The 15,770-nt window shown below is 32.7% G+C and overlaps 1 protein-coding gene across 15 annotated transcripts in view; it reads right to left on the bottom strand.

Moving 5' to 3' along the window:
• The window catches only part of pHCl-1 (pH-sensitive chloride channel 1), a 158,295-nt gene that overhangs the window by 67,602 nt on the left and 74,923 nt on the right, over positions 1 to 15,770 (bottom strand). For 9 of the 15 annotated variants that reach the window (XM_025305896.1, XM_025305893.1, XM_025305888.1 and 6 more), the window contains 2 exons: positions 5,599 to 5,739; positions 1,029 to 1,093 (listed from right to left, as the gene is read on the bottom strand). In XM_025305896.1, coding sequence (XP_025161681.1) covers positions 1,029 to 1,093; positions 5,599 to 5,739 — 206 coding nt within the window. The remainder of the gene's footprint in view (positions 1 to 1,028; positions 1,094 to 5,598; positions 5,740 to 15,770) is intronic. The other 6 variants (XM_025305899.1, XM_025305898.1, XM_025305897.1 and 3 more) reach the window with 1 other exon arrangement.

Below are 15,770 nucleotides of genomic sequence, written 5' to 3' on the forward strand. Positions count from 1 at the left end.
ATATGCGATATGCGGAAGAATCTTTCATTCGAGTTCTATCAGTGTTTCCTTGACGTTTTACAACATATGGCCGAATATTGTCGTGCAACAAAATCACTTTTCTTTTGTTGTGTGATATTTTGATCCAACGCTAGCTTCGAACTGTATAATTGTTGTCGGTATCGGTCAGTCGTAACAGTTTCATTCGATTTTAAGAGCTCATAATACATAACACCTTCTTAATCCCACTAAATACAGAGCAATGTCTTATGATCATGAATATTGCGTTTTGGCGCTGATGTAGATAGTTGGCCTGAATCTACCCATGATTTTTTACGTTTAGAATTGTTATAATGGATCCACTTTTCATCACTAGTGACAATCCGATATAAAAACACTTTTTTCTCTGCCTGGCAATCAGAGCAGTAGCGATGGACACACGGTTCAGCATGTTCGTTTTGATTAGTTCATATGGCATCCATTTTTTTTCTTTTTGAATTTTTCCCGTTGCATGTCCCGTTGAGGTTAGAAACTGTCGAAACTGCCTCATCCGATTTCTTGAGTGTTTGAGATTGATTTTGGTCCAATAATACTTGCAGTTCTGCATCTTCAAACTTTTCTGGCTGACCTGGACGTTCCTTGTCTTTCATATCAATATCATTTCCGAATCGTCGAAACCAATCTCTACATGCGTTATTTCTGATGGAGCAGAGTCACCATAAGTTTCCTCTAATATTCGGTGCGCTTCAGCTGCAGTTTTCTTTACAAAGTAGTGGAGGAGAACATATCGAAAAAACATTTTTAATTGATTTAAAAACAATATCACTGCTTGCGAAAGTAAACCTTGGCAGACTGAATTCTATTAAAAAACGTCTTTAATATAGCATGAGTTCCAGTAGTCATAGTTCATTACGTTTGCAGCTGAAGCCATCTAAAGGCGAATAGCAGAAATTAACCGAAACATATAATAATTTAATTCTTAAAAGTGTCATTTCATTTTGCGTTAATAATAATACAATATAAAACAAAGAAATACATAATTATATTACCAGACTGGATTCGTCGGGAGAAGCCAAACTTAACAGCAAAACGCTCACGTTTACAGTCAAGGTTCCTGAAACAGCAAAGAGATACGATATTAACTATTAAATTCCGAATCGCCCGATCGATCATGAAGTTACAAAGCTATCGATATTTTCCATTTTTCTATATTAACAAATAGAGTATATTTCGTGCGGTTTCAACGACGATTTTGCTTCAATGTTTATAATAAATAAAGGATATATGATTATAAGTTACGGTAAACGTTTGATAAGCTAAAATAAATTTTACGATCACGAAAGTATTCTTTCGACAAATTACTGGAATTTATGTGTCATATATTATGTATATATTATAGATCGATCGGTGTAGAATTTTTGCATCGCATAGAAATCGTTCGATATAATTTCTATGCGATCATTAACATAAAGAGAGTGCAACCTCTTTTAATATATTACTGTGATCAAAAAATAAGGTGAATTTGTTTATAAAATGAAAAATCTTTATTTATTCTTCCAAATCAATTTCATCGCCTTCAAAGTACTCCCCGTCCGACAAAATGCACTTATGCCAAGGTTTGTCCAATCCTCGAAACAGTCAGAGAAGTCTTTCCAGGATGGCCTTCAATACTTTTTTCGATTCGGCTTTTATCTCCTCAATCGAGTCGAAACGGTGTCCCCGGAGCGGTCTTTTGAATTTGTTGAACAGCCAGAAGTCGCACGGTGCTAAATTAGGCGAATACGGTGGTTGTGGAACGATATGGGTCGAATTTTTGGCGAAATGTTCTCGAAGAACCAATGCAATGTGGGACGGTGCATTATCGTGGTGCAAAAACCAAGAATTGTCTGCCCATAATTCTGGCCTCTTGAGGCGAACAGCTTCACGCAAACGATGCATAACACTCAAATAATATTCCTTGTTAACAGTTTGATTTCCTTGACGTGGCTTTCATCGGTAGATGTTGATGGTCGTTCGGGGCGCTGTTCGTCTTGAACTCGTTCTCGGCCTTCTTTGAAATCTTTGTACCACTTGTAAACATTTTTTTGCGACATAGCCTTATCAACAAAGGCCTTCTGCAACATCCTCAACGTTTCCGCGGCAGAATATTCATTTCGCAAACAAAATTTAATGCTAATTCTTCGCTAAACAAAATCAGACATAGTAAAAATCGAAAAACTCACTTTTGTATGTTTACAAAAACAGGTATAGCTCTGCAGCAATTGAATATATTGACATGAAACTCTGCATAGATGTCAAAGACAGTGCTACCAACCCACCAAAAAATAATTTCATGATTTTATAGTACCCGCGAAGTTTAAATGAAAAATTCATCTTATTTTTTTATCACAGTAGTATATATATATATATATATAAATCGTAAATATATAGTTATTTTTATATCAACATAAGCTTATGCTGTTAAGGAATACGCTGAAAGCTTTCTTCGAGCCATGCTGTGCACATGCTGCTACTACTTGGAAAAAAGCTTGAGGTCGTGGTTAGGACTCGGATTTGTCTACGAACTTTATCCTAAAACGGCTAATGTGGTGACGTATCTTTCCCATCAAAGTATGTAAAAGTTTCTTCCGATTAAAAATGCGTTCACTCTCGAGGAAACATCGTAAAGAGAGTACTCTGTTCTCACGTAATGTCGTAAAGAAATGACCAATAACACTATCTAATCATCAATCATCGCCATCATCTAGAAACAGACACTTGCGAACATTGTACCTTACTAGAAAATATGTGTATGTATAGATCACTCACTACTAACAATGTTATTAAACTCACATAGCAAGTATCACGATACTACATTATCACACGACAAACGGTATAACACTAGGCAAACAGATCTCATTCGTCAGAATAGAAAATTAAACTACATATTTCATTCTCTAGGGAAGAGAGAGGGCGGACTACTACAAGACAGCGTATTCTACTTGAGATCTGGAGATCGTGGATTTGTCTTCAGATACATCTGTCCTCGAATATAATCCTCATACACATATCCTTGATCTCCGCGATTTATCATATGTAAGAAGGACTCGAGTCCCAACCAGCGATCCGGTCGCGTATGAACGTAATTAAGATAGATTTGTTTACTGCGAGAAGTAGACAAGATAGAGTTGTGGATCAGAGATGGGATATATGATCTCTCCATAGTTTATTCTGATGATTTGCGATTGATTCTAACGTTTGAGTATGAGAGCCCTGTGAACAGAAAGACACAGCCGTATCTTTCGCCGGACTGATTTCGATGACACTATATTCTTTCGCGTATCGAAGAGATATTTTTCGAAGAAATTCGCAATATTCTGTCGTTTTATATTATTTTAACGATACCTATATATTACATATATATAATATGATCACATTGATCATAGACGTAATGAGCTTTGGAGAGAAACAAAAAATCATTGACGCGTTGCCGATTTATAAACACGTCATAATCGATCTTTTATAAAAACGTATCGTACACGGTAAAACGAACATTAACAAGTCAATGCATTGAGCATAAAGGTCAAGCTACTTTGACTGGAATGTAGATCCTGCGATCGACGGCCAACTTTTATACTGACATAATCCATCTCAACTTGCTACGCTTATAGGTGATGGAAGCGGACAGCATATTTTATCGCGGTAGCTTATTCGTCAGACTCGATTTTCTTTCTCTCTCTCTCTCTCTCTCTCTCTCTCTCTCTCTCTTTCTCTCGACAGTAGCCGTTATTAAGAGACATCGGCTCTCTCCACGGAAACATTCATCTGTAAAAATTAATTCGAAATGGCACTTGCTGATAAATATACAGCGTAAATGTCGGAGAAGCGCAATCAGGTATTATCCGAATAATTTAGCGTCATTACTAATTTGAATAATTTGAATAATTATGGAAATACTAATGTTATCTGAATACAATATTTAGTTTGCAGCGTGAGCAAAATAATCAAGAGTTTTATAAGCCGCCGAGGACGAGCATTTTATATTATTCGAAGTGGAGGCGGAAATAAGCTTTCGTTGGGTTATATTCCATCGATTCTCACGTAAGGGAAGGTCTATATGTGAATGAAGTTTTGTAAGTAGTGTCTGAGCACTGCGATCGACTGAGATCGACATATTGGAGTAAAATCGGGAGATGTAGTGAATGAGAAACGATTTGTAATGATTGCAGAGGTCAGGAAAGGTCCGCTGCCACAACTAAACATACACATCACAAGTCACAGTCCCACAGACACGAGCTCGTAGTGCGAATCATGATTGTATCTCTCTGTTTACTGTCAAACATTGTACAATTAAACATCGAGTTCACATCATTCCTTAGTTGGTCAATAGTGTTATAGATAATGCCTTATTTATCTGTCCTTTTGTACATGTATATATGTATAAATGTACGAATACATGTACGAAATTGCTAAAATACTAAAATTATACAACAAAGGTTTAGGTCGACAGTATCGATCACCAGTGCGAATAATGCATTCGGACGGATAATGATTTTATATTAATACTCCGACACCATTCCTGTTCCACAAGTTCTATTTTCTTTTTATCTTAAACTAATTCTTAATCTTTTATTATCCGTGAAAATTTAATAAATAATAAATAATTAACTATATGTATATGTGTGTGTATGTATGTGTGTGTATGTAATATTATATAAATAAATATTAATATATATACATATATTGTACAAACTGATACAATTGATTGTATAGACTGAAACAAACCAATGAATGTATTGTTTTAGTACCTTTTCCTAAGATATGATAAATTATGTAGTTTATTGCGATAAAATTAAATTAATTTTCACATATATTGTACGAAGATACACACGCATATGTGTATATTGACCCTAAATTCTCGCATGAGAGGCCAACACACGTCTCATTCAGTACTTAACTCGACCAACTATTGCATCAGTCATTGATTAATAGTCACCTACAATTGGTTATATTTGCGACTATAAGTATATAGTATTTCTCAAAGTATTCAATTATTTAATTTACTCCGCATTAAATCAAAACAAAAATCTAACAATCTATGTGAAAGTAGTAACGAATCAAAGTACAGTCTTCCTAGAAGTTATTCCTAAAAGATATTCCTGTTAAAAAATTTTCACTTCTCGAATTATTAATACGCATTAATTATATATTCGCAAACAAAAAAAATACATTTTAACATATTAGCATTATATATTTTGCATCTTAGGTTAACAAATTTTCGTAATATATTCAAGCTAGTAAAATAATTTTTTATATGTTTATATATTTACATATATATGTATATATGTGTGTGTATATACATGTGTATATGTATTTATATATATATATATATATACATACATACATACATATATACATATACACACAAACATATACACGTATATATACATATATAAACGCAATTTATTAAAAAAAAATTCGGATATAAGGTCGAATAAAGGAAGTAAGTCGAATAGATCGAGTCGGTACTGAATAAGTTGAGTAGACCAAATCACGTTCAAAATATCATGATAATAAGTATATTATATTCTATATGGATGACATTACTTAATAACAAGAAGTAATATCTAAAGAACGGACCGCGAAGGTGAGTGCGGAGGTATTGGTGCGGCGTGTAGTGGTTATTGTTCAGGTTCTTGGGGTCGTTAGAGAAGGTCGATGACCGGTTTGTCAAGCCGGTAGTGTCACCAGGCCATCTCATTCCACAGCAGAAACCAGCATCTGTAACACCCAATATCCCTTGCCTACGTTTTATCCTTTATTTTGTGTAACTTTTCGTCTATGTCGCTTAAATTTATGTTATGTTCTCATAAAAAATTGCTTAATTATCGACTCTCTAGATTTCTTACTCGAAGCAAATTTGCTTTCTCTGCTTTATTATATTTTGCTTGTGATTAAATCTCGATCTACACGGCTTATCTTTTTAAGAATCACTTTCAAGTATAAAAGGTAATTATTACACATAAGGGATTCAACTCTAATCGTTTTGTCTGTTGGATATGTTGTTAAGAACTGTTAGATATGTTGTTAATTGCCTTCCAAGTTTTATAGTCCTTATCCTTTTAGGTTTTACAGTCGACTTTTATTCATTCGTTAAAAAATTATTAAAGAGAAATGTAATTTCTTTGGTAATTATAACTTCTTTGGTAATTATTTCATTTAGAAAAGTCAGCTGTTGGAACTTGGACTTTGATCTTGATACAGGATCTTCTATTAAGAGACTTCATTTTAGATGAATAAAAGAATTTGTTTTTGGACAATTTGTGATATTTTTATTCCAATCCAAAATACATACTGTACGATTAAGCGTGGAACACAATATCAGCTAAAAAACCGCCTCGACTTTTCTTGCAAATCTTCATTCTTTTGAACAAATTTTTCATCACATTTTCAATTGCATCTCAATTTTGCCAATGACAGTTTAAATATTATCTTTAGGCGCCTAAAACGTTTGCGGAGCATTGGTGTAAATCTTATCCTTCATATAAAGGAAGATGTCAGCGGTGTCAAATCACACGATCATGGGGATCAATTGAAGTCTCCGTTACGCGAATTGACACGTTCAGGAAATTTCTCACGTAATAATGCGATCATGTCACGGCTTGTGGTACGTATCCGTCCCATCCTGCTGAAAATAAACATCGTCCAATTCCAGTTCTTCAATTTCAGGCCAAAAAAGCCAGCATCTTTTAGTATCGCAATCCATTTACTGTGACGATAGCACCGTTTTCGAAAAAATACAGCCTGATGATGCCGCGAGTCCAAAAACCGTATCAAACTGTTGTGGATGGAGAGGTTGTTTACTAATCACTCTTGGGTTTTCAATGTCCCAGAAGCGGTAGTTATGTTTATTGACGTAGTCTTGAAGGTGGAAATGGGTCTCATCACTCAAAATGATTTTCTTGAAAAAATCAACCGCTTACATTTCGAATACTCAATTGACGAATGTACGGCGTAGTACATGGTTAATATTAATACTTGCGTTACAAGTTGGATCTTGTAAATATATAGGCCACGATCTCTGTGCAAAATGCGGTACTGATTTGTGAAATGTCCAATTGTTGCGAACGTCTTGCAATAGACAAACCTGTTTTTCATTTAGATTTTCCACAATACTTTCAGCAACAGCAATAATGTTTTCGGTTAATCTGGTTGGTCAAGCACAAGTTGGTTTCTTAACATCACTAATCTAGCCGAGACGTTCAAATTTATCGATTAAATTACTGGACAAGAAGGCACTTCTCTGCGACCGGAACTGGTACGGATTTTTCAAACTGTGTTTGTAAAATTTTCACCATATTTGTAATGAATTTTTATCATTTTCATACCTTACTCAAGCAAATATCGATCTATTGTTATTAACCGCATAGTTTTTACTCGCCAACTATCAAATATGATAGCTCCATTTGTGGCAGATAAAAAATGTCGCAAAATTTAAAAGGAAATCTCTTAATGGAAGACTTTGTATTGTTGAGGTCATCTTACTAACGAGGAAATATATGGAAGCGTCTCCCTTCGATTTTGATGAGCTTGGAATATGACGTAATCTAGATCAAAATAAGGAACACATATTTTTTTTATATATATCCAATCGGTCTATTAGATGGTGAAACACTTTTTTGAGACAAAACGGTATCTTTTTCGTAGCATGCATCGATAAAAATATAAGAAATAAAAAAACTTTCCGAATAAAAATTAAATGAAAGAGTACTTTATAATGGTGCTTCTAATTTTGTAAAAAATATTATAATTTTAAACATTTAAACACCATTCCAATTTTTTATAATCTAAGATTTTTGTTCCTATCAAATGAAAAGATATTTCATGTCAATAAATGGATAAATTCAACCATATATATAGGGTGTACTATTTTAATCAATACACTTGAATTTCTTAGAAATCATGTAAGATATAGAAATCCTTTTTTACGAAGTTATATGGTGCCGAAGAGTTCATATTTTAATAAAAAGGAATTTGACCTTTAGTAAAAGCGTGATCATACCGAGGTCAACTTAATTTTTTTAAATGGTAACATATTTTTTTAAGCACCTATGTTTGTAGTCCTTATTATAAGCTGAACGCACTATAACCTAAAATCGTCGAAGGTCAAATAGCCAAATACAATTATTCTTTTTATACACGTTCAAATTTCGTCCCTGGCTATAAATGCAGAAGACAATACAATTTCTAAATGATCATAGCACATTTGAAAGCATTACTAGCGAACTATTTTAGCAGACTGTTGTAAAAAACAGGCCGGATAGGATGTCGACAGCGGTTAGTCGCTTACAAGTGAGTCGCGGCACCTGAGGTTAGATCGCCCATCATGCATTGTTTGTTCCGCCGGCTGCCTTCTGTACGGCGGTCTTGTAAGCTTGTACTTGGTAATGTAACTTTCGACGACTTTAGATTCAGTTAAATAATGCTTTATAAGAAAGACTACAAACATAGGTATTTAACAAAATATGTTGATATTTAAAAAATAAAGTTGTCCTCAATTTAATCTTGACGCTTCTACCTAAGATCAAATGTTTTCTCAAAATATATTTCCCTCGATACAACTTCGTAAAAAAGGATTTCGTCATATCTCGCATAAAATCCGAAAAATTTAAATGCGTTGATTAAAATAGGACATACCTGTATAATAATGTCATTTTCCGACATATGGACTTCTCGGAAAATAAATGGGAACACTTCCATATATTCTTAACGTTATTCGTAGCCGCTTACCTTCTCGATATGTATAAGCAACATGTTCTTTTTAAACTTTTCCATAGTAAGGGACGATTAATATTGATATGTAGAGTAATCATAAAACATTTCAATATATAATAATAATACGAATCATTTATATATAATAATATTGGGTTGGCAAATAAGTTCGTTCGGTTTTTGTTTCAGTGTAAGTTTCATGCGGATTCGCTTTCCTTTTCTCAGCGCTATCGTGCAAATCGAATACACATTTGAAAGGTTATGTTTCACTGTTTATGTTGTGCTGTGTTTGATTTAGCTAACATCAGTATTGTGTGTACTGCGTAGCTGTGAATATGGAAATAAATAACGTGCATTATCGTCACATTTTGCTCTATTATTTTAAAAAAGGCAAACGAGCTGCGAATGCTCATAAAAAGATATGCCGTGTGTATGGAGATGATGCCTTAACAGAACGCGTATGCCAAAAGTGGTATGCCAATTTCCGTTCTGGAGATTTCGACGTCAATGATGCGCTCCGCTCCGGTCGTCCGACTGAGATTAATTCAAGTAATATTAAGGCTATAATCGAAGTAAATCCATCCAAATCGCTACGAGAGATTGCTACAACATTGAATATATCCCACACAAGCATAGAAAAGTATTTGCGCCAACTGGGATATGTTTCTCGGCTTAATGTTTGGGTGCCGCATCGATTAACCGAGGCTAACTTGACCACACGCATATCCATTTGCGATTCGCTACGGAAACGCCAAGAAAACGACCCATTTTTCAAATGAATGGTGACAGGTGACGAAAAATGGGTTGTCTACGATAATGTAACGCGTAAAAGATCATGGGGGCACAGCAGCGAGCCATCGCAAACAACCTCGAAGGCGGGATTGCATCCAAAGAAAATAATGCTCTCCGTGTGGTGGGATTTCAAGGGTGTCATCTATTACGAACTGTTACCGTCAGGCAAAACGATTGATTCAACTGTATACTGTTCGCAGTTGACGAAATTGAAGCAAGCAATCCGCACAAAACGTCCAGAATGGGCAAATCGCAAGGGTATCGTCTTCCACCACGACAACGTCAGACTTCATATGTCATTGACCATTCGGAACAAATTGCTTCAGCTCGGCTGGGATGTTTTGCTTCATCCTCCGTATTCACCGGATCTTGTCCCTTTCGATTATCATTTATTCCGGTCGTTGCAGAACTCTATGAATGGGAAAACCTTCAAGGATGAAGAGGCCGTTAAAAATCACCTGGATTGGTTTTTCGCCGATAAGCCCCAGACGTTTTACGAACGCGGCATAATGAAGTTGGTGGAAAATGGCTAGAGATTATCGATAAAGATGGCCAATATATAATTGATTAAAATTTATCTTGTGTATCAAAAAATTGTGTTTTATTCTACTCTAAAAAACCGAACGAACTTATTTGCCAACCCAATAGTTAACTGTTATATATTCTCATATTTTGTTTTTATGAAAAGGTATATATATATATATATATAAAAGGTATATATATATACGTTCTCTGAAAATAAAATTTCATTTATGAAAAATTTGTTTGTCTATTTTTGCAATGTATAACGTACTATGATGGTGAACTACTACGATGGTGGCGATGTACGAGTTGCAAAATCGGTCTTCTTCTGAATGTACCCTGATTCCATTACATATACTGAAAACGTCAGTTATATTAATAAAATCATGCATAATTATATAATATGATATTGCTTTTAAATAAAATTTTCCACCGTAATTAATCACACACATACACACACATATATACACATAAGATTTTATAAACAGATTATATCTAATAATAAGGCAATATTATTTTCTGAATATTATATAATTAATTATATTTCAAATATATTTGTATGTATAATATTTATAATTTTTAAGGTGAAATGCTGTTCAATACAATATAGCAAAACTGTATCTAATATTTAAATTTATTTAAATTTTAAATAAATTTAATTTTTAAATTATATTGGAATTTCGTCTATAAAAATGATGTGTTGATATACAATGTGTATAAGAAGTAAAACCATTAATATGGTAATTTCAATTTATTTAATGTTAGCTTCTGTGAATATATTGCGTAGTACAAAGTCATAAAACAATAACATACATAAAATGGAAGAGGAAAAAATAAGGAATGTGTCAACTCTTTCAAAATGAAAACATAACCTATTATTTAGTAGCTAAACTGCACTAATCAAATGTAAATGTTTTATCTCAATATAATGAAATAAAAGTAAAAGGAAAAATAGAAACGACGCTACAACAAATGTAAGAGGACAAATATGAAATGAAGGAAAAGAAGTCATTTGATTTTCAAAATTCATTCGATATGTTGGAAGTAGAAGCAGTAACAAATGATGATGATGAACAACAATGATAACGACAACAATAATAACAACAATAATAGGAATAGAAAGTTAAAGAAGAAGAAGAAGAAGAAGAAGAAGAAGAAGAAAAAGAAAAGGAAGAGAAAAAAGAAAAGAGGAAGAAGAGAAGAAAAAGAAGAGATAAAAGAAGAAGAATAAGGAAGGAGAAAAAAGAAAAAAAGAAAAAAGAGATAGAAGAAGAACAAGAAAAAAAACAAGAAAAAGAACCAGAAAAAGAATATTTTTGCTACAGCATCGAAATCAGGAAAATTAATTTATTATTTTGAGACTTGGTTGAAATGTTTGTTGCTAATATTAGCTCTAAATTAGTTTTATTATGACTTGGTCATTGCTTAAATTTAATAAAAAAAAAAATAGACCAGATTCTGCAAAAAATATTGTTTTTCTAATTATGACCGCAGTAACAACAGGTTAAAGACAATCATTATATGCATATGTTTTTCGCTTATGGAAAAATTGTATAAAACATTTATTGGACATATACTGGGTGTCCCATTTTAATCCGGCCGGCTGAATAAAATTCGAGGATGATATTTTCCAGAAAAAATGTCAGACAAATGTTGTTCAGTTCTAAGGGGAACATTCGATGACATCAACAATTTTGACCTCGGGTGAAGGGTTCAAGGTCATGCAAGGTCAACTTTTTTTCTTAAATGGGAACCCCTATTTTTCACATCGGCAATCGATTCTACGTAAAAAAAAATGAAACTTTTGTCTGAAGCATTTTTTTTATAACGCAAACTAATTTCACTTATTCAGCCTCCAAAATTGAAATTTTCAATTTTCTGCATTTTTTACTCGAGAATGGTGGGGTTTGGGGGGAAATTGCAGAAGACAAAAAGTTCTTGGAATGCTGCAAGAAATTCACTCGAATTTTCGCATGCCGAGGGTACTGGACATGATGAGATAAAAGATTTTTTCCAAAACATTGGCGGAAAAAAGTGCACGATCAACTATGCGAAAATTCGAGTGAATTCCTTGCAGCATTCCAAGAACTTTTTGTCTTCTGCAATTTCCCCCCAAACCCCACCATTCTCGAGTAAAAAATGCAGAAAGTTTGAAAATTTCAATTTTGGAGGCTGAATAAGTGAAATTAGTTTGCGTTATAAAAAAAATGCTTCAGACAAAAGTTTCATTTTTTTTTACGTAGAATCGATTACCGATGTGAAAAATAGGGGTTCCCATTTAAGAAAAAAAGTTGACCTTGAATGACCTTGAATCCTTCACCCGAGGTCAAAATTGTTGATGGCATCGAATGTCCCCCTTAGAACTGAGCAACATTTGTCTGACATTTTTTCTGGAAAATATCATCCTCGAATTTTATTCAGCCGGCCGGATTAAAATGGGACACCCCGTATATACACACGTATGTGATGCTTTTAGATTTGGAAATAAAACTTTGTGCACGCAATATTATTAGGGGCATACAAAAATGTCCTTCGTTTTTAAGACAATGTTTTTTATTAATAATATTATAAATGACACAGTATCTTTAACCAAATTTTTTCCGGCATTATCTACTACTTTTCGCCATTTTTCAGGCAAGAAATAGATACCACAATTAATGAAATCTCTGCTCTTAGAATGAATGAAGTTATCGATGAATTGTGGCATTTCCTCAACATTGTGAAATCGTATATTACAAAGACCGTGCTGCATAGAACAAAATAAATGAAAATCCGATAGGTCAATATCTGGAAAATATACCGGGTGTAGTAGGACTTCCGATTGTAATTCCAATAAAATTTCCCAGGTTGTCAATGCAGCATACAGCCTGATATTGTTGTGTACGAGATACACGTAGTACACGATGGCGCAATGTTGAGAAAGTACAACAATTCATCGATAACTTCATTCTACGAACAATGACTACTATTATCGTGATATTCATCTTTTACCTAAAAAATGGCGAAAAGTAATAAATAATGGCGGAAAATATTTTGATTAACGATACTGTCATTTATGATAATATTAATAAAAAACATTACCTTAAAAACGATGGAAATTTTTATATACCCCTAATCAATTATATTTTAATTATATTAATTGTAGCTAATAATATTTTATTAAAATTATAATATATTATATAACTAGAAACGTTATTATAAAATACTTTTTTAAATCACTTAATTTTTATTCAAAGGTTTTTTCTATTTCTTATATTTTGGACAGTGCATTTAAAAAAATACCGAATTTTTTCAAAATTATATTTATCCCTTAGATATTTTATCTCTTAGACCGTATTGGGCACATAAAATATGTATCCTTTGTTTTTATTTAGATTACATCATATTCCAAGCTTATCAAAATCGGAGAAGGATACTAACTTTCTTTATAAATAACGTTTAAAAGGTTTTGGCCATCGCTAATTGTTTATTGAAGAGTTATAAGCAAAAGAAGTTTCATAAATATGATATAGTTTTTCGACGTTGTATACATTCAGAAATAGACAATACAGGAGATTTATGAAAAACAGATGTATAAAATAATATATATACAGGGCATAGGAGAATGCTCTTATATATTGTTTTACATACACACATTCGTTTTGCATAAATCTCCTAATGATGTATATTTTAATAATTATTCTAATACCTACTTTTTAATATATATATATATAACATTGGAAAATGACGTCGTATTTATAAAGTTTATTTCGTTTATTTAATTTTTCAATAAACAATTAACATTGGCTAAAATCTTTTGAACGTTGCATACAAAAGAAGGATTGAGGGCATCTCTCGTCGATCTTGATGAGCTTTGGATATATTGTAAAGCATTAAAAAATATTAGACTCATATTCTTTTTATATGCGTCTTTTTATCTCGAGATTTAGGAACTGAAAAAACCTTTCGGAAAAAACAGACTTTCTATTTTTTACAAATATTTTCTAAATTATGAGATATATGAAAAAATGTTTCATATAAAGATTGTAGAATAATTTATATTTTTTATAACGATCTGTTGAAATAAAAAAATTCAAAATTTTTAATATCCGAGAAAATATTTAAATTTAATTATTAATTAATTTAAATTATTAGATTAAATATTTTGGAAACGACATGATAATATTGTGCTACAGACGTCGCACTGTGAAAGTAAGTAGATAAAGTAAGTTAGATTGTGTTATTAGATTGTGTTATTTCTCTTCACTTGCGCTATGTTTTATAATTATCTGGTTGGTCGGTAAGTCTTTTCGTATTTTGAGTTGTCCTTGACATGTCTATATCCAAAACAAACCACGAGAGAGCATGAAAAGGGCGATTGTTTTGAATTCACCTAACCTCACCGCACTGTTGTAGACGCAAAGCGCTTGTGAACTATTATAAGTTTATAACAAAGATCGCAAAATGGAACTTTCAAAGCAGTAAATTAGGCCAATTTTGTTACACGAATTTAAAAAGCGCAAAAGCGTCTCTCAGATCCATCGAAATTTATATGAAGTTTTCGGATAAGATGTGATTACCATCATTACAATTCATGTCAATTTTGGTTTGAAATATTTTGAAATGGTGATTTTAACCTGGAGGACGAGCCCAGGTCCGGAAAGCCTTTGGTCATCGACAAAAAGCGCTTGCGAAGCAGAATCAAAGACACCGGATATTATCACTCGCAAGCTTGAGACAAAATTCGACATAGTTCATAGAACCGCCGTCAACAGTCTACCCCAACTTGGATTTGTGTTAAAATTGAACAATCCTAATAATTTGATAACACATTACACGAAATAAAAATGTATAGATCAAATCTGTGTTCGGATCATTAATCAAAGATCATAATCGTGACCATCTTTCTAGTATTATATATGGATAAATTTAATATTCAATGCTCTTCAATTCTTGTTCATACAAAACTTAAAGATTTGCAAAAAGAAGAAGGGGATGAGAGGGTATTAGAAATTTTACATTCTTTTTTTTTAATTTTAATAGACTGTTGCAGGAAATATAAATTATTCCATAATTTTTATATGAGACATTTTTTCATATATCTCTTAATTTAGAAAATATTCGTAAAAAATGAAAAAGTTTGTTTCCTTCAAGATGTTGTTTTAACTTCTAAACTTCTAAAACTTCTAAACATTGAGATACCCACGTAAAGAAACACTATCTGTCTAATATTTTTTCATGTTCTAGAACATATCTGAAGATCATCAAAATCTATAAAGAACATCTCCAATTCTTTCCTTGTTAGTGAAATTATTTTAACAATATATAAAGTGGTCCACATAAAGCGTGACAACCCAAAAACTCTAAAAATATTTGTCATATCAAAAAATTATTCATGACAATTTCATGCATTCGAAAGGTCTTTCTAATTATATAAACAAAAGTCCGCTCCCGCTTTTTCTTGAAGGAGAGTGAGAGGTAACTTCGTAATCCCTAACAGGACCTCCTATAAAATGTTACACATTTGAATTCTACGCGAAGAAATAAATAAACTTTATCTGGAATATTTCTTTAAAAAATACTTTTATTAAAAGTTATAAATATTTAAACTTTACAGTAAAGTGCATTCAAGCTAGAGTGATAAAACCATAAATTAAATAAAAGACTTCATAGTTTTTCGTATTTTTTACTTTATTACACATTCGAACTTGTCGACTCGTTGACCATTCACATTTAAACACTTATAA

The sequence above is a fragment of the Harpegnathos saltator genome, unplaced genomic scaffold (assembly GCF_003227715.2).
Source record: "Harpegnathos saltator strain DR-91 unplaced genomic scaffold, Hsal_v8.6 scaffold720, whole genome shotgun sequence".
NCBI lineage: Eukaryota > Metazoa > Arthropoda > Insecta > Hymenoptera > Formicidae > Harpegnathos > Harpegnathos saltator.